The sequence below is a fragment of the Balaenoptera borealis genome, assembly GCF_965194805.1.
Source record: "Balaenoptera borealis genome assembly, chromosome: 11".
Classification (NCBI taxonomy): Eukaryota; Metazoa; Chordata; class Mammalia; order Artiodactyla; family Balaenopteridae; genus Balaenoptera; species Balaenoptera borealis.
The window spans coordinates 84533666-84559690 of record NC_138868.1 but is presented as its reverse complement, the minus strand read 5'-3'; the positions used below and the strand labels follow the sequence as shown (position 1 = coordinate 84559690).

The 26025-nt window shown below is 37.4% G+C and overlaps 1 protein-coding gene and 1 pseudogene across 5 annotated transcripts in view; one reads left to right on the top strand and one right to left on the bottom strand.

The window, feature by feature from the left end:
- GUCY1A2 (guanylate cyclase 1 soluble subunit alpha 2) overlaps positions 1 to 25339 on the bottom strand; it is a 432229-nt gene extending 406890 nt beyond the window's left edge. For 3 of the 4 annotated variants that reach the window (XM_082339920.1, XM_082339922.1, XM_082339923.1), the window contains exon 1: positions 634 to 25339. In XM_082339920.1, coding sequence (XP_082196046.1) covers positions 634 to 918 — 285 coding nt within the window. In that variant the 5' untranslated portion in view covers positions 919 to 25339. The remainder of the gene's footprint in view (positions 1 to 633) is intronic. The other variant, XM_082339921.1, reaches the window with a different exon arrangement.
- The window catches only part of LOC309604934 (large ribosomal subunit protein uL30 pseudogene), a 527607-nt pseudogene that overhangs the window by 36736 nt on the left and 464846 nt on the right, over positions 1 to 26025 (top strand). The window lies entirely within an intron of this gene.

Sequence of the window (26025 nt, the reverse complement as noted above, 5' to 3'; positions counted from 1 at the left end):
AAAAGTATATGAGGTAGTGAGAAAACAAGAGATAAGAGGTTTCTTCATCAGAAGACAACTCAAAAAAGTATCTGACAACCAGTTCCCAAAGATCTGAAGAAAGGAATGCAACATAGAATGCAGTTAGCCTGCAGAATTCAAAGATGTCAGAGAAGGTCATGCTAAGAGCAAGAGAGTGTGGGAAAAGAGAGGAAGAGTTTCCTGGAAGGGAGTAGGAGTTCCTTTGGGATACTGGAGACCAGAGATGAAAAACATGGAAATGGGAACTGCGGAACACAGTGCCTGGGAAAGTTTGGGGGAAGGAAAACAGGTGGGCATGAAGGAGGACCTAGGGCCGTCAGGGTGACCGCGACGAAGGAGGGTTCAAGGCTGGAGGTGGGCAGACAGACCTCTGAATCAGGAGACCCCGGAGGAGTGAAGTCTTCCTCCTTTCCCGTACTCCAGTGCCCCCTTCACCAGAGCCCAAGGTGCGGGTCTTGCCCCGGCCTTTGGGAACCGTAGGCCGGGCGGAGCAAGGCCCGGCCGCCCCCCAGCGGTGGGGCTCTTCGCACACGCCCGGGCTAGCGTGGCGCCAACTTGCCCGATCCCCTTCCTCTCTCCTGCGCAGCGGCCCTCCTTCCTCTCCCCGCTCACCGAGGGCGCCGTCAGGCGGCTGATGCTCTCGCCCAGAGAGTCCAGGTTGACCCGCCTCCGGCGCTGCGCTCTCCTGGCCCCAGCCGTGGCAGCGGTGGCGCCGGCGGCTGCCGGGGTCGGGGCGGCGGCGGCCGCCGCGCTGGGCTCGGGCGGCCCGGGCGGGCTCCGGCTGCCGTTCCAGCAGAGCCTAGACAAGGGGCACTCCCCCTCCTCCTCGGGGCTGGTCTCCAGGTAGTCGGAGCCCAGGGAGCTGAAGGACTCCGACGAAATCTTCCTTCGAGACATGCTGCTGGCGGCTCTGCGAAGGCCGAAGCGGCGGCGGGGGGAACGCGGCTGGCGGCGGCGGCGGCGTTAGGAGCGTTGGGGCCCCTGGGCGCTGCTGCCGTGCTTGGCTGGGAGTGAGTCCCCGGAGCCGCGGAGCCTCCAGAGCCGACTGCTCATGGCGGGAACTTGGGGCGCCGCGGCACCCTGGGGCCCGCGTTTGGCGGTGGCTGCCGCCTCTGCTGCTGCTAGCGCGACGCCACCTCAGCGCCCGCCTCGGCGCATCGCTGTGGCCGGTCTGCCGCTCGCGGGGAGGCTGCGAGTGTGTGACCAGGGGCGGCAGGGCGGGGAGGCTGCGGCCCGCACAGTCGCGGAGGCAAAGGCTTCTGCCGCCTGCGCGCCTATCTCGCCCCCCTTCCCCTAGCTCCTCCCGCCGTTCTCCTCCCGCCTCTCTCCCATTGCTGCCCGCCTACTTCCTTCTCCCTTTAAGCACCCCCTCCTCCGTGGTCTCTCTCTCTGCCGGCATCATGTGTCGCCATCATACTCATTGGGAGTCTGCCTGGCTTGTCGCCACGTTTCAGGAGCAGCAAGGACACTTCGTCGCCGTCCTCTGAGCGCCACCCCAGCTCCCACCGTCCCCTCCTCCTCCGAGGAGCGCACGTTGACATGGATCAGACCAAAGGGCCCCAGACCCAAATGCCCTACCCCTCGTCCGCGGAAGAGGCAGCTGAGGCGCAGACTGGCCCTGGTGGGCTTTGGAAGGGAGAGGGGCGCGGGGCTGGGGACGGAAGACCTCCCTCTGGAGCCACCTCGGGGAAGCCTCAGAGCGTTGAAGTGGGGGTTTAGGGTCCATAATTGACCTTTCCCTCCGAGTTTATTTAGGAATTTCTGAGGCCAAGGGGAAAGGCCGAGCATTCCAGTCCGCCCATTCCGGAGGAGTCGCTTACAAGGGAAAGGGTCAACATGTTGGCACCCGTCCTTCTGGAGCAGCTTGTGAGGACGAGTGTTCTCCGCCTCGGTCGAGGCTGCGTGGGCTCGTAGCGAGCCCAGAGCCTGAAGGCAGTGAATGAGGACAGCGTATCTTCAGGGGAGAGCCCTGTTGCTGAACATCAGCCGGGCTGGGCGCGCCGGGGTCCTGGCTCCCGCCGCCTCTGCACTGGTGCTGGACAGCTCCGTTTGCCACCTGCAGCCGCGTTTGCAGGCGTTGCAGACCCAGAGACAGTTCCTCTGCAGACTCCACTACCTAGGACCCGGGGAGTGATCCCCTGTCCTTCATTCTCCCGGCTCTTTGCACCAAATATACGATCTGTTTGCACTAGGCTACAAACGCTGCTCGGAAAGCTAAGGGGAGTGGAAGAAAGGCTTTTCAAAGCCCAAGAACAGCCTCGCAAGTTTGCGGTGGAACTGCTTCATTCCAAAGCTTGCCTCTTGGCAAACCAACAGCCGCTCTTAGCGCCTGTCCCCACCGCGCTTGCTTTAGCTCCAGGAAAGCCTCGGATTTGTTCTGACATTGAGATGGAGGCAAATAAGGGTCCCTGGCTGTGATACCCCTGCAGCAAAGCAGATGAGAAGGCTCCCCACCCCTTCTCCGGAAAGAAAAGTTCAGAGCTTTAGCTCCTCAGAGATACAGAAGCAAAATCAGTTTTTCTTTTAAAGGTTCTTCTAAGGTAAAGGGAGATAGGTTTCTGGATTGTATTTATTTTAAATTTAACAGACAAAGCAAAAAACGTTTGCTGTACCACAACCCCAACTTGCTTTTAACTCTAAATCTTCCCAATTGTTTATGAGGACCCAAATAAATATAAATGCTGTTTGAAGATTCCATTTACATTTTGGGAAAATGCACTCAAATTGCTTCAGAGATATGCCTTAATCTCAGATTTGAAATAGGTGTTAAAGATATGAAAAGTGTATATTATCGCTCACATACACCCCTTCAAATACACATACATATTCTTTCTCAGCCCGCTGCGTAAATTGCTAACTGCATAGTTTCTCCTCTCAGCAGAGGAAATTCAGGCCTCTTTTTAAAAATAATAATAATAGTTAATATTTGTAGTTGTTATTATTTTGATTTTGTGGTGTATCTACTGTTGATTTCCCCATTACTTCACTTAATTTTATACACATGTGTTTCCACTGGAAATTAGACACAAATTATATTTTTTATCAAAAAGGATAGTCATCAATTCTGCTAAAAGGTTTCACTGGCCTTTTTTTTTTTCCTAAATTTTTTTTTTGCAAATTACATTATTCCAACATTGGGAAAACTGTTTAATATTCTTTTTGTGCAGTATCAATCATAGCATAATAAATTGGAATTTTTAGTTCTCTTCTTTAGTAATAATGATATAACTGTCAAGTTCTTTAGAGTCATACAATTTTAGAGCTTCTATTAAGGATACTAAATAGCCTATGTCCTTCGCATTCTTTTAATAACTACCGCGGCACACACTCAACACAAAAGTTCTTTTTTGGTAATGGCAAATAACCTTTGCATTGAACTTAAAACCAAAATGTTTACTAATCATTCAAACTCTTGTCTCAAAATCAAAATGACTGAGTGCAAAGCAATGAGTATCATTGGTTTCCCAAATTTACAAGAGGCCCAGTGATCTTCCTGTTTACACTGGCAGTTTATTGCCAGAAAGAATTCTGAACCTATGGGACATTTTTGCTTTGTGTGAATGATTTGAATCAAACTCTTTATAGGATCTAGCCAGATGAAGTGGTCTTACAATTTTCTGTATAAGTTGATCATGATTTTCCCACTGATTTTTAAACTATAAGTAAATGGAGGCCCAGATATAGACAGTATATCATCTGCATTACTTTAAAGGGTTTCCTTTGTATTTCTGTACAGGAGCAAGGTTCAAAAGTTCTCAGTACAAAGAATGCTGTGTTCTATGTTTGAATTAACATCTTTAGAAGAGAGCATAACCTATGCTCCATGAAACAAAAAATTTAAAACCTTAGAGCTAGTAAAAGGAATCCAGATACTCTAGGAAAAGAGCAGTCCACTGAAAATGAAAGATTTGTGCTCTGATTTTAGGAAAAAAAACTTGCATAGTCTCATGCCCACAAATTTGGTCCTGCTGGATACATTGTGTTTCAATAAATTCCTTAAAGTGCAGTCTCCTATTGGAAAAGGAAAATGCAGGAATGTACTTCCTTTGTTTGTGAAGTCAGTGAGATCACTTGAGGACTCCCTTCAGATTGATCAAGCATTGGGAAGGACTCTTTAAGAAAGAAAATTCCTCATCTTAATTTAGATGGTGACTATTTCCCCTTTAATCATAAAAAATTTGTTGTGTATATCTTACCTTCATATACAGCTTTGCTATTTTATAAACTCCTTTCACTTACATTGTCTCATTTAATTTGATTTTCACTCTGTCCAGAGAAGTAAAGAAAAATCACCTCTGTCAAGTTCAAAAAAGAACTGCCATCAGTCCTTACTCCCCAATTTCTTTGCACTTCAGAACTTCAAACGCTTTCCTAATTTCTTTTCATCCATCTAAGTCTTGGGCAAGAAAACCTGCAACATCTATCTTCATAAGTGTTCCATGGAACAGAGTTCTTGCTTGATATCAGAAGACAGAGGAACTCACTCCCTGTAGTCAATCTTTACATAAATCTGGTAACTCACAGGAACTGTACATGTAATATTAAAGCAAGTTCTTCAAAGAAATATAGTAGCTGGTGAATTCTTAACTAGGACAATTTTTCTGTATCCCTAACTTAGAAAATTACATACACACATACACTCCACACCTGCAGGTTAACCCTATCTATGTACATGTTCCCTGAATGAGATCTGTCTACCTCTTCCACTTTCTCATAATCTCTTTTTTATAAGAGGTCAAAACATACTTTCTCAGTGAAAGATTGTGAACAAATAAGAGCAGAGATATCATGTGTCATATTCTTGCATAATTTTATAAGTAAAACTAAATATTAAGGAAAATATCAAAATGAGAAGAACCATCTGCTTTGTTCATATATAAAGAGATACATGGAAGACAGTGCAACCCACCATCCTATGGTTGTATTTCATCATAACACCATCAAGAAGTACTTCTTGCTCAAAACAAGAAGAAGGGTGGAAGGGAGGAAATAAAGTCAATGCAACACTTAGTAGATTTGTACCAAAAAGATACTTATGAGTTATAAGTGGGATGGCTGCCTCATTGTGATGCCACTATATCCAAGAAAGAAAGAAAAAGGGAAAGTAATCATTGTCTATTGGTGCCTCAGACAGACAACACTCTCCTCCTTAAGTGGCTTTAAATGGCTTTGCACTCTCAATCATGCACTGCAGAAATCTATCCTCCTCTGAGGAGAGACCCTATAAGTCAATGTCTCCTACAATCTCCAGCCATTTTGTCTTCAGAATCATTAGCTCTCTACATCCTTTATTTAAGTTGGGATTCTTTTTCAGGTACTAAGTGCAAACTATATTGGAAGATTATTGTGTCTTTCTCTACATATTTTTATAAATCACAGAATTGTCCTTACATATCTAATAAAAGCAATATTTTGTGCTAAGTGTTTCAACTGTGGTCCTCTGTGTAGCTTTTAATAATTTTCCTAAATACTTCTTTCCACATTGTACCCAAACCTTTTGCCTTTCAAATTATTTCCAAACCTTTGCCTTCCAAATCTATTTAAGTAAAGATGAATTAACATTTGTTGAGAACCTACTATGGACCAGGGTCTTTTTACTTGTTGCTTCATTTAATTTTTACAATGTCACAATAAGAAGTATTTTCCCAGTTTTACAAATATGAAAATTTTGCACAGAGTTTAAATATTTTCCTCAAGGTCATGGAACTGATAAATATTAGTCAGAATTCCAGTCCTGACTCATAAGCCCATATATTTCCATTGAACCCTGTTTCCTGCCTTCTTCTTGTAATTGACCTCAAATGTCCTAAAAACACAGAGAAAAACAAATCTGATGAATTAAAATCACAATGTAAGTGGTTTATTGCATTACAAATAAATATTACACATTGGAATTATTCCCTGGAACACAATGTCATGGAAAAGCACTGATCTGTGCAGAAGCTCTACTTTCTAGTAGCTGTCCTGCTAATAACTAGCCAAATGACCCAAAAGGAAGTTGCTTAACCACTCTGGGTTACAGACCCCTCATCTCTAAATTAAAAGGGTTGAGTAAAATCTTCAGAGTATCATCAATCCCCAAGTTTTTATAATTTTTTTTCTATTTGTGGAGTTACTCATTTTCTTTCCAGATATGTCTTGTGCCTAGAAAAATTTCCCTTCACATATTATAAGGTCAGTTCCTCTTTTCCCTCCCTATCACATCCTTTCTGAGAATGCAATTGCTCTGCAAATACCTTCTTTAACTGTCTAAGATCTTCTTCTTATATGAAACTGCCATGAACATGGTCCACAGAATTAAATGGATAAAAAAGAAAAATTTCAACTCAATTTTATTTGGTTAGATATTCACCATCTCTCTGTCTTTTCATAACCTAATTCTTCTGTCTGCTTTATTATATTATAGAAAGGAATCATATCTTCCTGTCTGCAACTTATTAAGCTTGACAGCTAACAATAATTAGTATGAATTATCAATGAGTGTCTTTATAGAATCTGGTTAATGTTAACAGACATTTACTTAAATATGTTCAATTTGTCATGAGTATGCAATCTGTTATGTAATCATTATTTTAAATTAATGAATCTATTTTAATCCAATTTTAATATAAATACTAGAATTCTTAAAAGCATTAGCATTAAGAATGAAATGTTATGCCCTTGTCACTAGATATGAAATAAACATTAGTAAAATGTTACTGATAATGATTAAGTGGCAATGTACTTAGATTCCTTAAAGTAATTAATAGGAAAAAATTTTCTGTTTAAAATTAAGAAACAAATCACAATTTACACTCACTTATGTGACAATCATTTCTGGAAAGCATTTCAGAGTGGATATTGAAATGACTGACCTCACTAATTAATAGATTAGTTCAAGCCTAAAAAAAAAGTTAGTGTTAAAATAATTCTAAAATGTTTCTCCACCAAACATGAAATTTTAAAATAAAACATGTTTACTCATTTCTGACAGTTCTCCTTTTAATGAACAATATGAGCATTAATTCTTCTTTTGGTATACAAAAATGAACAGGCATCTGTACCACCACAGTGAACTAAAATAAAAATGTTCCATTTTTCTAATTCACGTGGGGCCTTATTATGGTCACCTAAGTAGAGGAATCCTTATTTCCAGATAAACAGCATGTAATGGCATAGACAGTCATTCCAAAGCCTCTGCACCAAGACCCCACAAGTGACTCTATGTTTCCCTCCAGGTTATGTAGACATAAGCTGGACCTATTTTTGCCCAATCCAATAAGGTCTTGGCACTTCTATCTCAGAGAATATCCAAATTTTCTTGGTTTTTAGGTTTTCTAAGTAATTTTTAACAGCACCCTAAACCAAAAGAAATACTTAACAATTCAGTGTATAAGGTAGTTGTACCCAAACAATTTAATAAGGATTTATGTCCTAACAACTTAGTAGCATTTAAAAATACATCTATCTATAAAGTGAATTTTAAAATTTCATTCTTAAATAATTGTAGTTATTTAATTAATTATTTTGCAGTTGGGCACTATACAGCTTCTCAAACCTTGAGATGAGATTGAACATTGCCACCTCATTTCCTGTTCCACACTGATCAGGAACTTCAATAAACCTAGCTTTGCAAGTGTATGAATTGACTGAAACAATGTAGCACAATCAACTGTTAAAGCATAAACTACCTCAAGCTAACAGTTTTCTCAGTTTTCAAAAGATGTTAAATTTTGCTTTGTTTCCCTCAAAATTTTAAAATATACCTCTTCACTCCTGTGCATTCATTACATTGTCCCAGGCACAGTCTTAGTGCACAGTTTGGAAACTACAACTTGGTTGTTCAGCTATTGAAAAGTTCTCAAGTCTTTTATCTTTATTACAGACTCTGAGTAAATAGACAATAAGAGCTTGCAAATGTAAAATGAAAATTATGCATTTTAATGTCATTTTCTGTTATAATAAATTTGTGTACAGAATACTACCTAAAGTGTAATTTACGTGTAGTACGTTATTCTATAATTTAAATCTGTATAATGTTTTAACTCATTAATCATCTATCAACTAAGCTTTGAATACATAATAAGAAACAAAATAATTTGAAAAGACACATAAAATATTTGCTTTTGATATTTCTTATACATATAATCTTTTTACCAAGAGTTGTATTTGCTGAGAGTATAGAAATCAATATTATTTCATGCAAAATTTTTAAAGATTTTAAAATATTTGTTTCTTTTAAAAACTGACCTTGGGGAATTCCCTGGTGGTCTAGTGGTTAGGACTCGGTGCTTCCACTGCAGGGGCCACAGGTTCAATCTCTGTTCGGGGAACTAAGATCCCGCAAGCCGCACGGTGAGGCCAATAAAACCAAAACCAAAACCAAACAAACAAAATCTGACCCCGAAATCTTGATAACTATTCTTTGTTTGAAAAGAACAGGAAAGACAAAGGTAAGGTTCATTATTCCCTATAACTTCTACTGTATAGCAAAGGAAAGAAGGCACTTCATTGCATTTTGCTGATGGAGAAACAAAGGCATCCAAGATTAAGGGAACTGTCCATGGTCCAGTGGCACGTAGTTAATTACAGGTAGAGCTCCTAGCATGGCAAAATCTCATTCCATAGTTCTACTGTAGAAGACAGTACCTAAAAATGACAATCCTTTGGGAGGGAAAAAAAAATGTCTAGCTCATTACTCATAAAGAATATCATTTGAGTTGTTTTCTCGGGTAGTAAGAATAGATTTGCATTAATTCAATTACACATGACCACCATGGCTAAGTTAATTCATCCATATCCATTCATTACAACACATATTTGAGTACCTAAAAGTTTAGTATTAAACCAAGCACAGCAGATATTATAAAGGTATTATTCCTACTTTTGGAAAATTTACACTCTAATAAGCCTAAGGAAAAGTTAAATAACATCAAAAATTAAATGGCCATACAATATAGAAACAGATTAGATGCCATATGGAAAACAAGTTATAATATTTTAAAAGAAAAATAAAGGTGAACTCTATTTCTTATGAAGGGAATGGGACTTGAATTGGCCTTTGAAGAATGGGTAAAATTTGAATAGATGAATATGAATGAATTGGACATGGAGGAGAGAGAGAGTAACTTGTGTTTGGAAATACTGTTTATGGCATACAAACTGGATCAGAGAACAAATACGGAGGAATCATGAGACGTAGAATAAGAAAATAAAGACCAGATTGGACAAGGCCTTACAATGGACTTTCTCTGGCAGGCATTGAAAAAAAATTATTTTAACTTTTTGACCTGGCAAGTGACTTGAAGAGAGTGTTATATAGGTCAAGAAAATCTACCTAGATAAAATTCATCTATACAGTCTATTATTCCCAAGAACATAAACCAGCAGTACAGACTGCCTCAGTTGTCCAAGAAATCTGTTCCATACCATTAAAACTAAGGTATATGGCCTCTTCATGATTTCCTCCTCTACACACACACACAGACACACACACAACCATTTTCTCTATCATTCAAATTGGGGGCACACTTGCTATATATTATATGCTTATGATGTTTTCCAAGAATATAATCCAAGTCAGTAAAATATATCACCTCCTTATTTCAGCTTCCTATTGTCGAAAATGGCCAATTTTCAAAGCATATTAGTCATTAAACCGATAGGAAGAAAGATATCTTCTATAGAAACTTTTTAAAATTGAACTCCCAATAGATTCAATAAACGCCACTCTGTGTTTGGACCAGTGGTGTGTCTTGTACTTAACAAACAGACCCCTAAATTCTTCATTTGGTGTCCTAAGACAGTCACTTTGTTGACTCAGTGAAGAAGATTCTAAAACAGATTGGTCAAGAAAAATCATCCCACCCTGACTCATACCAAATATATTGTGCTCTTACATTCAATCTAATACATTTCCTTTTTCTACCAGAGAAATATTTTAATTTGCTACCTTTGCTTCCAACAACTGAAAGAGAAAGTTCATCCATGAAAATTGAGAAGATTGGCCTTCAGGAACTTCTTGTTAGTTAGTGGACCAAAGCAAATATACGCTTTGAAAACATTGTCAGCCAGGTCCAGGAGATATTAAGGCCAAGGAGGAGATTAGAAAAAGAGAGAGAGATGGCTGTAGGATATTCAGGGGAGATATCATGTGGTCAGAAATATATACAATACTAAAACAAAGACTGCTCAACAGGAATGAGGATGCAGTATTTGAAATGGACAGGTTGGAATGATACTGAAGCATACAAGACAAGTTTCCCAACTGAACACAACATGAAGAATGAAAATTTTAACGAATGGGATCTTTGTTTAGAGATAGCACAACTGAAAGTGCTTACTAATTGTGTATGAGAAAACAAATGAAAAGTGGTTTTGAAATCATCATCTCCCAAATTTTCCATACTCACTGTACATTTTTATGAGGTAGTGGCCACAATTTTCAACTTTAAGAGTACCTCAAAAAACACTTCAAATAATTTGATAAGAATGTAAATACAAATGCCCCATTCAAATATAACAATTAAATAGTTCTAATATGTTTTTTAAAAAGATAACTAAACTATTTTGAAATCAAAGTAGCATTAAAGTCACCAAAGGAAAATACTCAACTTATTCTCAATCCATAGTTCTTCTCATTTGCTCCTTCATTTCTCTTGGTTTGCATGATGCTTGTATTTTCAGGAGGTTATTTAACAAACCATAATAAAATTAATTGTCTGCAGGCTGATGAGGTCATAGATTATCAGTGTTCTTGATTTCCAATTATTTTAACAGAATTTTTTCCTCAGCTGTTCCATGCTCTCTTTGATGTCCTATTTCAAAAATGCACACCTCTGCTTTTTGCCGTTTGCTTTTTGATGGCAGTTTTCCATTAGCAAAAAACCCAATACCTTATTACTATTATTCAAATGACATAATATAATTTCTGGGCAATCTGACTAGATTTTTTAAAGACCAATATTAATCACTAAAAAATAGGGTAAATGTATAAAATAGATTATGATATCTTTCATATACTTGGGAATTAAGTAAACATGAACATTGCCAAAATTTGACTGTCACTCAAATTCATTGGAATACAGCAATCAATACCAAATTGATAATCTATCAACTTGTGGCAAGTTCCAATGTTCTAAAACAAAGCTATACATTCTTTTCACAAATAAAAAAAAAATCTTTTCCCCCAAGTTATTGGTACCTGGTTCCTAAGATACAAAATAGATATATTTCTGTTGAGTAAATTGACAATTTGGAACAAGTTATTGATACTTTCAAACTTGAATGAATGCATATACAAACAAGGAAAGATTTCACATCTATCATTAGTTATGAGAAATTTAAATTGTATAGATAAAGGTTTTTTACATTTTCTCTTCTTTATCCCTTCATTTATTTATACTGAAGAGGAAAAAATAGAAAATGCTTTCTTAAGGGTAATGAAAGCATTCTTCTTTCTATTAGACATTATTTGATGATTTATTTTATTTTTGTTATTTTGTGTAAAGCAATTGCTTATTAAAACAAGAATCCATATCACAGATGGAATTAGTTTGCTTTTCTTCAACATGGTAATTACCTCTGCTATGATTATTGTCTAAAGACTTAGAGATAATGTCTTCATGCCAAAAACAAAAAGAATGTCCGGTTTTATTAAGAAAAATATTAGAACAAACATATATACGTTAATCATTCCTTCAACCAAAAAGCATTTATTCAGTAGTATTTTGTGCAAGCACAGTAATAGGTATTGTGAAGAGAAAGGAGCATAAAACATAGTCTTTTTCTTCAAGGACCAGCAATAGAGTTTAAAAAAATACCTTGGGAGAAACAAACACACAAACTGATATAGATTTTTAAATGGTAAGTTTAATAATAGAGATACACATGGGGTACAGAGAGACACCAAATACAAACTTAGAAAAAAGGAAGCTTTAAAATGTCTTCTTGGAGGTAAAGATGCCTAAGCTGAGTTTTAAAAATAAATAGAACTTTGAAGACAGAGGAGTTAAGGACAAGGTATTCTAGGCAGCGGATTAGCTAGAGTAAAGGCACAAAATTGAGAAACAACAGATATGCACCAAGAAACACGAGGAGTTCAGAATTCCTAAAGTGTGGAGTTAAAGCAAGGCTCAGCAGAATAAAGCAAGACAGGTCCCAGATCACAGAGATATTTCATGGAGGAGTCATGTTTGCATATTAGAAAGATCACGTGACTATGTAAAGAACAAACTTGAAGAGTCAAAACTCTTAAAAGAGGAAAACAGTTAGGAGGCTGTTTGAGTAACCCAAAAATAGGTATGAGAGATTTAACTAGAGCTGTAGAAGCAGCTGGATGCTGTGTGTAAATCCCAACTCTTCTATGTAACTTTGCACAAGGCCCTGATCTCCCTATGCTTCAATTTCTTTATCTGTAAAGCTGGCATAATAATGCTTACAAGAATTATACAATATCATCCCATTTTGCAAATGAGGAAACTGATAGCTGGAATAAAGATTAATTAGAGGGGACACTTCAGACAAGTATATACAAGTTACGTTAGCAGGGCTTGGTAATGGATTTAATATGGGAACTGAGAGAGGAGTGAGATTTAAGAATGGCCCCATGTTTCAGTTTTGGAGACTATCAACTGATATTGAGAACACAAGAAGAGGAAATGGTCAGGTGAAAATGATAAGGTCTATTTCTTATAATTGAAACTGAAATAGATCCAGATGAAAATATCTAGCAAGAAGTTAGATATATGGATCTTGAATACAGGAGAGAAAGCTAGGTAAGAGATGCAGATGTGGAAATCATCAGCATTTAGGTATTCATCAAAACCATAAGAATAAAGGAGAAGAACAAGAGTATAATGAGGCTGAACAATGACCCCCCCCCCCACCAAAGATCTCTACACCTTAATCCCTGAAATTTATATGTTACCATATATGGTAAAAAATAATTTGTAGATGTGAATAAGATAAGGAATTTGAGATGGGGAGATTATCTTGGATTATCTGGGTAGACCCAATGTAATCACAGGGTCCTTAAAAGAAGAATGCAGGAGGAACCAGAGTTAGAGAAAGAGGTGAAGTGATAACAGAATCATAGATTTGAGTGATGTACTCTGAAGATGGATAAAGAGGCCACAAGCCAAAGAATACAGGTTGCCACTAGAAGCTGGAAAAGATAAGAAATGTATTCTCAGAATCTCCAGAAGGAACCAGCCCTTGTGGCACTTTGACTTTACTCCAGTGAAACTGATTTTGAACTCTGACCTCCAGAACTGTAAGAGAATAAATTTGTGTTGTTTTAAGCCACTAAGTTCTTGGTAATTTGTTATATCAGCAATAGGAAACCAATGCACAGAGAAAATATAGTGAAAATGAAAACAGGCAAAAATACTTGAGTGACACCAAATTCTAAGGACAGCTCTCAGAGGAGAAAGAGAAAGGGCAGACAAGGACTAGGAAGAAGTAGGAGACTTTTATGTCAAAGAATTTTAATAATGGAGGACTAAATAGGTAATCATGGCAGAATAGTCTACTAAAAACTATTTTAAATGGACAATATTCACCGGATTTAGCAATAAGAAGTCTTTGGAAAGCTTAGAGCAATTTCAGCAAAGACTTAGAAACTAGTTTTCAATGAATTGAGCAAAATGAAAAGGAGGAAATGGAGATATCAAGTACTGATTATTTTACATTTTACCTCTTTTATATGGAGATAATATAAATATAGAATATAAATATCAATTGTGATAATAAAAAATAAAGTTCCTGGGTATCCAGTCAAATACTATAGAATAGCAGCAGAGTTTGAACATGTGCAGAATAAGAATCTGTAGAAGAGGAAAAAAAAATAACAAAGCCCTACAGTATAGACAGGTGCATAGAAAGAGACATTAAGACAACTGCAACAACAACAAAAATTTGGTAAATAGTAACACCTTCAGATACCCAAACTTAACCATGAAAGAGAATGAGGAAAGAGATAAATGCCTTGAAAATATTAATACTAGTAAACATCACTGGAGTAAAGCAAAAAGTATTGGAGCAAGATCAGGGGACTATAGTCTGGTTTAACTAGCTAGATTGATAGTTGAAGGAAAGTGGAAAATAGCTTTGGGTATATATATGTAAGATTTTGTTTATAGCTTTATTCTCTGGGTTTTTTTAAGTGATGGGAGTATCAGGATTTATTAAGCAAAGAAAAAATAGTCAAATATGGAAGCTTAAAAAAGAGATAGCAAATAATCATAGAAATAGCCTGAAAAATTAATGGAAAAAATACTAATAGAGTAACTGTGACAAAGACAGTTTTCAGATTAAAATCTTGAAGGAGGAGGAAGAGAGATTAAAAGTAATGAATTTTGTTTTGAAAAAATAAACATCAATATATAATTCAGCCACTTGAAAAATTAGTCTGATGCTCTGTCAATGATTTGTCAAGCCCCTAGCACCCATGTCTACCAGAAGAAGCACTATAGGAGGAATATCTGGCACAGGGTGCACATTTTCTATCGCATCTTTTGACTTCCATAATGTTAGTATTTCCTTCTGTATTTCATGCCAAGGTATTTTCCAAGCCATTGTAAAACATTCTACTCCTTGAAAAAAAGTTCCATAATATAACTTAAATTTCATAGAGAATTTAAAATATGAGTCAGTCCTCAAATTTATGTCTCACTACTCTATCCATGAAAACTGTATTTTGGCTATGAAAATCTCTTGAAAATATAAAGTGTCCCAATATATCATTACAACTTACAACACATAGCAACAGAGAGAAAAAATAAGTATTTTTAAACAAAAGATGATTGGCATAATGAATTTATTTGTAATATAAATGTGTGACATAACCTCACTGAAAATGGTAGGAGAAAAAAAGGAGTTTCCTTAAGTCACTTAGGAAAATGGTGCTTTGACTAAAGACAAAAAAAAAACCCAAAAAATTGTACGTAAGCACAGTATGCTAGTTAGTAAATTTAGTTCTTATAGGAGTACCAGTTAACAACTCTGAAGCTACTTTATGTTTACTAGGATTGAAAAATAAGAGAGTAAATGCTAAGTAAATTGGATCTAGGTTTCTTACTATCAGAGAAATTAATTACAAATAAGCAAGGGAGAAGTCTAGGGTAAACACTGTGGTACTTGTTTAGAGACATCTGTATGAATTCATGTTTAGGAGAGATGATAGATAGATAGATAGATAAGTGTTTATATATTTTTAGTGTAAATACACATGTCCTAGCTCTGTCCTCAGAGAAAGCATAGAGGCAATGACATCCCACTAGCAATAAGCACACCCAGTACTCAGATCTTGATATTCTAAATATAAGTTTCCAATAAAGGAACTAGAGATCCTTATAGATAATGGTTAATTCTAGAGCTAGTTCAGGGAAAATACAAGATGAGTTTAGAGGATCTTCTAGTGCCAGGAAGTAAAGAAGCACTAAAAAGAAAAGTAAATAAACAAATAGGGGTATGTATGTCAAAAGAACACTGGAGCCAACCTAAAAGAGTTTCCAATGGTCAGAGCTGGAAGAATTTGAAGAATAAATAACGTATTGTTAAACTACAACCCAAAGTATAAAATAAATATTCATGAGTTCATACTGATATAAATTATTGAATAAATAAATAAATAAATAAATAAAAGATATGTCTTTCTTACAAAAAAATTCCAAATAATGTATGCAGATATTCCCCCCTCCATCTTTAACTTCCATCCTTTCTCCACCCCCACCACAGGCACACATGTGTTGAGTATGGACTGAACTTAATGACACAGTTCCAAAGAATGGAATATGAATAGGGAAAAATAGTAACCTCAACACGGAGAAATCTGACAGATACAAATATCACCAGTGATGTCATGTAGATATCATGTATCTCTGACATCATGTGAAGAGAAGGGCACTTTACCTATGTGGTGTCTGTCCCCCAAAACCATAACGCCGGTCTAATCATGTGAAAAGCATCAGACAACCCAAATTGAGGGATGTTCTACAAAATATGTGACCAGGAATCTTCAATACTATCAAGATCATGAAAAACAAGAAAAGACTAAGAAATTGACACAGACCTCGGGAAACTAAGGATACATGAAAACTAAATGCAGTGTGGTATCCTGGACTGGCTCCTGGAATAGAAAAACACATTAGTGGAAAAACTGGTGAAATACAAATAAAATCTGAAGTTTAGTTGGTAGTAACATACCAAAGTTAATTTCTTAGTTTTAACAAATACACCATGGTAATTAACTTGTTAACATTAAGAGAATCTGGATGATGGGTATATGGGATCTTTGTATTATCTTCATAACTTTTCTGTAAATCTAAAATTATTCCAAAATAAAATGTTCATTTTTAATAAAACTTAGTTGGCAAGTTTTAAAATGCAGAATTTAACATTTGAGATCACTAAATGTAACCACAGTGATGAGTGATTTTTTAAATGCCAAGATCTAAATATGCATCATATCTATGACCAATAAAAGTGTACTAAAATGTTTTAATGATCTATGGTAACAATAAAATCTATGTTCTCCTTTTAGCAGGCATTTTTTTCATACTACTATGAGAAGATCTAGAGAAAGCCCCCTTATCCAGCTATAATTAAAAAGAGGTTTCAAACTGGAATATCTCATTTATAAGTGATTCTGGGTAAGGGCAAAGCATGAAGGGTATTTTTAATATAAGGGTACACTTCAGGTTGAAATGTCTTCTATAGATAGATTTGATTACTCTAACAGAGCATGACCATCATTTTAAGATACCATAAGAATGAGGCCAAGAAGAGGTTCTGGGCTATGATAGTTCAAACATTCCACCACCATGTAAATATTTTATAAAGTTTAAGCTAACTATTAATTAGACTTCACACAGCTAAATGCATCACATACCTGAGGTCTCACCTTGCTCCTACCTACACTTTTAATAACTTGCACCTCTCTTTCTTTTTTTTTTTTTTTTTTTTTTAAAGATTTATTGATTGATTGATTACTATGTTGGATCTTCGTTTCTGTGCTAGGGCTTCTTGTAGTTGCGGCAAGCGGGGGCCACTCTTCATCGCGGTGCGCGGGCCCCTCACCATTGTGGCCTCTCCTGTTGCGGAGCACAGGCTCCAGACGCGCAGGCCCAGCAGTTGTGGCTCACGGGCCTAGTCGCTCCGCGGCATGTGGGATCCTCCCAGACCAGGGCGCCAACCCGTGTCCCCTGCATTAGCAGGCAGATTCCCAACCACTGCGCCACCAGGGAAGCCCCTGCACCTCTCTTTCTTAACTGCTCAAAATGAAAGTCTCCAATCACCCTCACTCTCACCACACAGTCTCATGCAGATGCTACTTTGTTTTTCCTCTCCAGGATTTCTCTTTTCACTCTTGACCTCCCAAATTTTCCCACCATGCCCTCTAAGGTATTGGTAGTGTTGTTAATAATTGAGTTAGGTGCACATCTTCACAATGAAGTACTAGCATTTATATCCACTAGCATGGCTAAAATTAAGACTGGCTATACCAAATGTTGTCCAGTATGTGGAGCAACTGGAAACTTCCTATATTATCGTTGAGATTATAAAATGGTATAACTACTTTGGAAAACTATTTGGAAATTTCTTGTAAAGTTAAAAATACACCTTCACTAGAATTCAACAATTCTATTTTTAGATATATATCCAAAAGAAACGAAGGCTTATGTCTGCAAATAATGTATACAAGAATGTTCATAACATCTTTATTCATGATAATAAAATACTGTTAGCAACTGAAGTGATCATCAATCGTAGAATGGAAGAGCAATTTGTGGTATATTTATACAATAAAATATTACAATAAAAAATCTTAGTATTGATACACTCAACAACATGGATAAACTTCAAAAATGCTATGCTGAGTGAAACAAGACATACATGAAAGCACATTCTATTTATATGATGTTCAAGAAGAGGCAAAACTAATCTATAGTGATAGAAATCAGAATGGAGATGGGGGTGCTCAGGCAAATTGACTTGGACTAAAGGGGCGAGAGGCGACTCTCTAGGGTGATTAAAATAACTTATATCTTGACTTGGATATTAGGTACATACTTAATTATATTTGTCAGAACTTGTCAAACTAAAAATTATCTGTGCATTTATAAAAACTTGATTAGGAAAGAACTCATGTTTGTCTTGTTAACTTATATATGCTTAATACCTATAATTGATTTATACATGATACTTAATAGATAATATTTTAATATAGAGTATAATACCTAGATCATAGTCAGTGCTCAGTGAATAGTTGATTAATGAATCATTGTCAAAATAATTTGACTTTCATCAATATTTGGCACATAAGATGAGATCCCAAATCATTTGGATATACACTCCTTCCAACCCAGCAAATTCCTTCAGTTCCATCTGAGATTGTTTCTATCTCAATTCTATCCCAGCCTTACCATTCACAGTGTTGGGAGGAGGTATAGGAAGTGTAAAAACATACTTAGCATGTTAGTCATCTGGTGAAAATGTGTGACAGATGGAAAAGGAGACAGAAAAAGAAGGAGGAGGAGGGGGAAGGAGAAGAAGGAGGAGAAGGGATGGGGAAAAAACCAAAGGCTAGGAAGAGGTATTTTATCCTAAGAAATGCTATAGAAAGTTTCTTTAAAAGTATCATTTTATGTTATACATGCAGATGCATATATAATAATAATAATAATAATAATTCAGAATACCTATGTAGTAAATGCAAAAACTCAGACTCACTATTTGGCAAGAAAAAATTATATACATCCATTGAAATTAAGATTATTTGGGAATAAAAATACTTCTCCAACAGTTGTTTTAAAAATATTTCTGTTGCTAGTTAAAGTCTGTAAGTTTTACATTGTTACAAACTCATTTCCCCTCTCATAACAGCAGCAACAACAGCAAAAATAAAATTAGGTAACTAGTTACTCTGATAGGCCACAAAGTTAACTGTCTACTATAACTTAGCCCCATCTTGTGGTAGTCTAGGAAACTGTGTCTAAAGTCTCTCAACGTCTTATTGTGTTTTTGAAACTATAGGCATAAATGATACTATCCCTAGTAATGTTTAGGTCAAAGGAAAATGGGCTAAGGGAAAGATGTGGCCAATGAGTGAACGGTTTCCTACTTCTTAGCTATACCAATAAAGACATTCAAAGGTGTTTGTGAACTTCTTTAGATTCCAAGAAAAAAAACCCACTTCTGTCAGTATACGGTTTTCATAGAAGACCTGTGCTAAATAAAGGAAATCTTCATGTAACTTCTGGGTCAGCAAACCAAAAGCAAAGAAGCTCAAAAGGCATTTTGGGGAACTAGATAGGGAAAGTTAAGCCCTTCAAAAAGAACAGAATGATGTTGTTCTACCAGCTCTACAAACATTATAATTTTGGAACAAATGAGAGTTTACAAAGCTATTATGGAATGCGTTTTAGCAAAGATTCATGCTGATCAGTGACATTCAGCTAAAAGATGAAGTTGGAATTCACTTCTTTGATTTCCATTTTTTACCTTCAAAATTATGTGGAAAAATGCAAATTTTTACTGTCTTTTGGCAATAAAAGCACTGTAGTTTTTGGAAGTGCCATTTAGAAGTGTCTTTAGCCTGATCTTTCAATGCTAAATGAAACTTGTTCTATGCAATCCAAAATAGAATTTCTTTCTAATTTAGATAGTTAACCATAGCATCATTCTGAATATAATGATTACTCATATATAATTATCAAAATGAAAATTACTTAGACACATAACTGAACTTGATTGAATTATATACTTAGTAATTCACAAAAAAATTTTATTTGGACTCTGTCAGGTGGCCTGCAAATTTAATTTTGAAGATAAATGTGAATTATGAACACATTTCAAGTAATATTGCCCAGTACTTGATTTACTGCATTGATGATATAATATCTAACAGTCCAAGAATCCCTTTCATATGTTACCAATTAACTTTAAAAGGAAGGATACGTAACTAATATAAATGAAAAAACTTGGGAGAAGGAGACATACGCTCCCTTGATGTGATATAAGAAGCTCTTAAAATATCATATCCAATTCCTTTGTAGGTTGGGAAATAATTTCACATTGAGATAAAAGTATATTTAGTCATACATTTTCACAGATATTTTATTTTTATTCCTGATAGTAAGTTCCCATATAAATGTACTAAGATATCCATATTTTAAGAAGTGTCCAGAGATCAGAACATGATGATGCAGTAGGAGGATATGGCGCTCACCTCCTCACAAAAGCACATTAAAAATACATGCGGGAGAGACCTTCAAGGTGGCAGAGGAGTAAGACGTGGAGATCACCTTCCTCCCCACAAATACATCAGAAATACATGTACACGTGGAACAGCTCTTACAGAACACATACTGAACACAGGCAGAAGACCTCAGACTTCCCAAAAGGCAAGGAACTCCCCACGTACCTGGGGAGGGCAAAACAAAAAACGCAGACAAAGAATAGGGACGGGACCTGCACCAGTGGAAGGGAGCTGTGAAGGAGGAAAAGTTTCCAAACACTAGGAGGCCCCTTCACTGGCAGAGAGAGGGGGGTGGTGGGGGAGAAGCTTTGGAGCCATGGAGGAGAGCGCAGCAATACGGGTGCAGAGGGCAAAGAGTAGAGATTCCCGCACAGAAGATCAGTGCCAACCAGCACTCACCATCCTGAGAGGCTTGTCTGCTCACTCGCCAGGGCAGGTGGGGGCTGGGGGCTGAGGATCTGGCTTCGGAAGTTGAATCCCAGGGAGAGGACTGGGGTTGGCTGTGTGAACACAGCCTGAAAGGGGCCAGTGCACCACAGCTAGCCGGAAGGGAGTCCGGGGGAAAGTCTGGAACTGCCTAAGAGGCAAGAGAGCATTGTTTCGGGGTGCACGAGGAGAGGGGATTCACAGCATCGCCTAAATGAGCTCCAGAGCCTGGCATGAGCTGTGGCTATCAGCGCAGACACCTGAGATGGACATGAAATGCTAAGGTTGCTGCTGCAGCCAGCAGGAACCCTGTGTGCAAGCACAGGTGACTACCACACCTCTCCTCCTGGGAGCCTGTACAGCCCGCCACTGCCAGTGTACCATGATCCAGGCACAACTTCCCCGAGAGAACACACATTGTGCCTCACGCTGTTGCAACTTCACCCCGGTCTCTGCCGCTGCAGGGTCACCCTGCATTCCATACCCCTCCCTCCCCCCGGCCTGTGTGAGCCAGAGCACCCTAATCAGCTGTTACTTTAACCCTGTCCTGTCTGAGTGAAAACCAGACACCTTCAGGGGACCTACATGCAGAAGCGGGGCTAAATCCAAAGCTGAACCCCAGGAGCTGTGGGAACAAAGAAGAAAAAGGGAAATCTCTCCCAGCAGCCTTAGGAGCAGTGGATTAAACAATTAACTTGATGTAACCTGCATCTCTGGGATACCTGAATAGACAACAAATCATCCCAAAATTGAAGTGGTGGACTTTGGTGTTTGCTTTCTGCATCTAATTTGTTTCTGGTTTTATGTTTATCTTAGTTTAGTATTTAGAGTTTATTATCATTTGTAGTTTTCTTTAATGATTTCGTTGCTCTCTTCCTTTTTTTTATATATATAGATATATATTTTTTTCCTTTTTCTCTTTTTGTGAGTGTCTATGTGTATGCTTCTTTGTGTGAATTTCTCTGTATAACTTTGCTCTTACCATTTGTCCTAGGGTTTTGTGTGTCCGTTTTTTTTTTTTCTTGTATAGTTTTTAGTGCTTGTTATCATTGGAGGAATTGTTTTTTGGTTTGGTTGCTCTCTTCTTTCTTTCTTTTTTTTTTTATTAAAATTTTTTTTATCCTTAATAATTTATTTTTAATTTAATAACATTATTTTATTTTTTTTCTTTCTTTCTTTCTTTTTCCTTCCTTTTCTTCTGAGCCGTGTGGCTGACAGGGTCTCCGTCTTCCAGACAGTTATCAGGCCTGTGCCTCAGAGGTGGGAGAGCTGAGTTCAGGACGTTGGTCCATCAGAGACCTCCCAGCTCCACGTACTATCAAATGGTGAAGGCTCTCTGAGACATCTCCATCTCAACTCTAAGACCCAGCTCCACTCAACAACCAGCAAGTTGCAATGCAGGACACCATTTGCCAAACAACTAGCAAGACAGGAGCACAACCACACTCATTAGCAGAGAGGCTGCCTAAAATCATAATAAGGTCACAGACACCCAAACCCCAGCACCAGACACGATCCTGCCCACCAGAAAGACAAGAGCCAGTCTCATCCACCAGAAAACAGGCACCAGTCCCCTCCACCAGGAAACCTACAAACCCACTAAACCAACCTTAGCCACTGGGGGCAGACACCAAAAACAACAGGAACTATGAACCTGCAGCCTGCAAAAAGGAGACCCAAAACACAGAGAATTAAGCAAAATGAGAAGACAGAGAAATACTCAGCAGATGAAGGAGCAAGGCAAAAACCCACCAGATCAAACAAATGAAGAGGAAATAGGCAGTCTACTTGAAAAAGAATTCAGAGTAATGGTAGTAAATACGATCCAAAATCTTGGAAATAGAATGGAAAATATACAATAAACGTTTAACAAAGACTTGGAAGAACTAAAGAGCGAACAAACAATGATGAACAACACAATAAATGAAATTTAAAATTCTCTAGAAGGAATCAATAGCAGAAAAACTGAGGCAGAAGAATGGATAAGTGTCATGGAAGATAAAATAGTGGAAATAACTTCCAAAGAGCAGAATAAAGAAAAAAGAATGAAAACAATTGAGCAGAGTCTCAGAGACCTCTGGGACAACATTAAATGCAACAACATTCGAATTATAGGGGTCCCAGAAGAAGAAGAGAAAAAGAAACTGACTGAGAAAATATTTGAAGAGACTATAGTTGACAACTTCCCTAATATGGGAAAGGAAAGAGTCAATCAAGTCCAAGAAGCACATAGAGTCCCATACAGGAAAAATACAAAGAGAAACACAGGAAGACATAAAATTAATCTTATCAAAAATTAAATACAAAGAAAAAATATTAAAAACAGCAAGGGAAAAACAACAAATAACATACAAGGGAATTCCCATAAGGTTAAGAGCTGATCTTTCAGCAGAAACTCTTCAAGCCAGAAGGGAGTGGCAGGACATATTTAAAGTGATGAAAGGGAAAAACCTACAACCAAGATTACTCTACTCAGCAAGGATCTCATTCAAATTAGATGGAGAAATTAAAACCTTTACAGACAAGGAAAAGCTAAGAATTCAACACCACCAAACCAGCTATACAACAAATGCTAAAGGAACTTCTCTAAGCAGGAAAGACAAGAGAAGGAAAAGACCTACAATAACAAACTCAAAACAATTTTAAAAAATGGTAATAGGAACATACATATCGATAACTACCTTAAATGTAAATGGATTAAATGGTCCAACAAAAATACATAGACTGGCTGAATGGATACAAAAACAAGACCCATATATATGATGTCTACAAGACACCCACTTCAGACCTAAGGACACACACAGACTGAAAGTGAGGGGTTGGAAAAAGATATTCCTTGCAAATGGAAATCTAAGGAAAGCTGGAGTACAATTCTCATATCAGAAAAAATAGACATTAAAACAAAGACTATTACAAGAGACAAAGAAGGACACTACATAATGATCAATGAATCAATCCAAGAAGAAGATATAACAATTGTAAATATTTATGCACCCAACATAGGATCAACTCAATACATAAGGCAAATGCTAACAACCGTAAGAGGGGAAATTGACAGTAACACAATCATAGTAGGGGACTTTAACACCCCACTTTCACCAATGGACATATCATCCAAAATGAAATTAAATAAGGAAACACAAGCTTTACATGGCACATTAAATAACATGGACTTAATTGATATTTATAGGACATTCCATCCAAAAAAACAGAATACACTCTCTTCTCAAGCGCTCATGGAACATTGTCCAGTATAGATCATATCTTGGGTCAGAAATCAAGTTTTTGAAAATTTAAGACAATTGAAATCATATCAAGTATCTTTTCCGACCACAATGCTATGAGACTAGATATCAATTATAGGATAAAAATACAAACATATGGAGGTTAAACAATACACTACTAAATAACCAAGGGATCACTAAAGAAATAAAAGAGGAAATCAAAAAATACCTAGAAACAAATGACAATGAAAACACGACCACCCAACACCTATGGGATGCAGAAAAAGCAGCTCTAAGAGGGAATTTTATACCAATAAAATGCTACCTCAAGAAACAAGAAACATCTCAAATAAACAACCTAATCTTACATCTAAAGCAATTAGAGAAAAAAGAACAAAAAACCCCAAAGTTAGCTGAAGGCAAGAAATCATAAAGATCAGATCAGAAATAAATGAAAAAGAAATGAAGGAAATGATAACAAAGATCAATAAAACTAAAAGATGGTTCTTTGGGAAGATAAAAAATTTGATAAACCATGAGCCACACTCATCAAGAAAAAAGGGGAGAAGACTCAAATCAATAGAATTAGAAATGAAAAAGGAAAAGTAACAACTGACATTGTAGAAACACAAAGCATCATGAGAGATTACAACAAGCAACTATATGCCAATATAATGGACAACCTGGAAGAAATGGACAAATTCTTAGAAAAGCACAACCTTCCAAGACTGAAGCATGAAGAAATAGAAAATATAAACAGACCAATCACAAGTACTGAAATTAAGAGCGTGATTAAATATTTTCCAAAAAACAAAAGCCCAGGACCAAATGGCTTCACAGGCGAATTCTATAAAAAACATAGAGAGAAGAGCTAACACTTATCCTTCTCAAACTCTTTCAAAATATAGCAGAGGGAGGAACAGTCGCAAACTCATTCTACGAGGCCACCATCACCCTGATACCAAAACCAGACAAAGATGGCACAAAGAAAGAAAGCTACAGGTCAATATCACTGATGAACATAGATGCAAAAATCCTCAACAGACTACTAGCAAACAGAATCCAACAGCACATTAAAAGGATCATACTCCATGATCAAGTGGAGTTTATCCCATGAATGCAAGGATTCTTCAATATATGCAAATCAATCAATGTGATAAACCATATTAACAAATTGAAGAAGAAAAACCATGTGATCACCTCAATGTATGCAGAAAAAGTTTTTGACAAACTTCAACACCCACTTATGATAAAAACCCTCCAGAAAGTAGGCATAGAGGGAACTTACCTCAATATAATAAAGGTTATATGTGACAAACCCACAGCCAAGTTCGTTCTCAATGGTGAAAAACTGAAACCATTTCGTCTACGATCAGGAACAAGACAAGGCTGTCCACTCTCACCACTCTTATTCAACAGTGTTTTGGAAGTTTTAGCCACAGCAATCAGAGAAGAAAAAGAAAGAAAAGGAATCCAAATCGGAAAAGAAGGAGTAAAGCTGTCACTGTTTGCAGATGACATGATACGATACATAGAGAATCCTAAAGATGCTACCAGAAAACTACTAGAGCTAATTAATGAATTTGGTAAAGTAGCAGGATACAAAATTAATGCACAGAAATATCTGGCATTCCTATACACTAATGATGAAAAATCTGAAATAGAAATTAAGAAGACACTCCCATTTACCATTGCAACAAAAAGAATAAAATATCTAGGAATAAACCTACCTAAGGAGACAAAAGACCGGTATGCAGAAAATTATAGGACACTGATGAAAGAAGTTAAAGATGATACAAATAGATGGAGAGATATACCATGTTCTTGGATTGGAAGAATCGACATTGTGAAAATGACTCTACTACCCAAAGCAATCTACAGATTCATTGCAATCCCTATCAAACTACCACTGGCATTTTTCACAGAACTAGAACAAAAGATTTCACAATTTGGATGGAGACGCAAAAGACCCCGAATAGCCAAAGCAATCTTGAGAACGAAAAATGGAGCTGGAGGAATCAGGCTCCTGGACTTCAGACTATACTACAAAGCTACAGTAATCAAGACAGTATGGTACTGGCACAAAAACAGAAACACAGATCAATGGAACGGGAT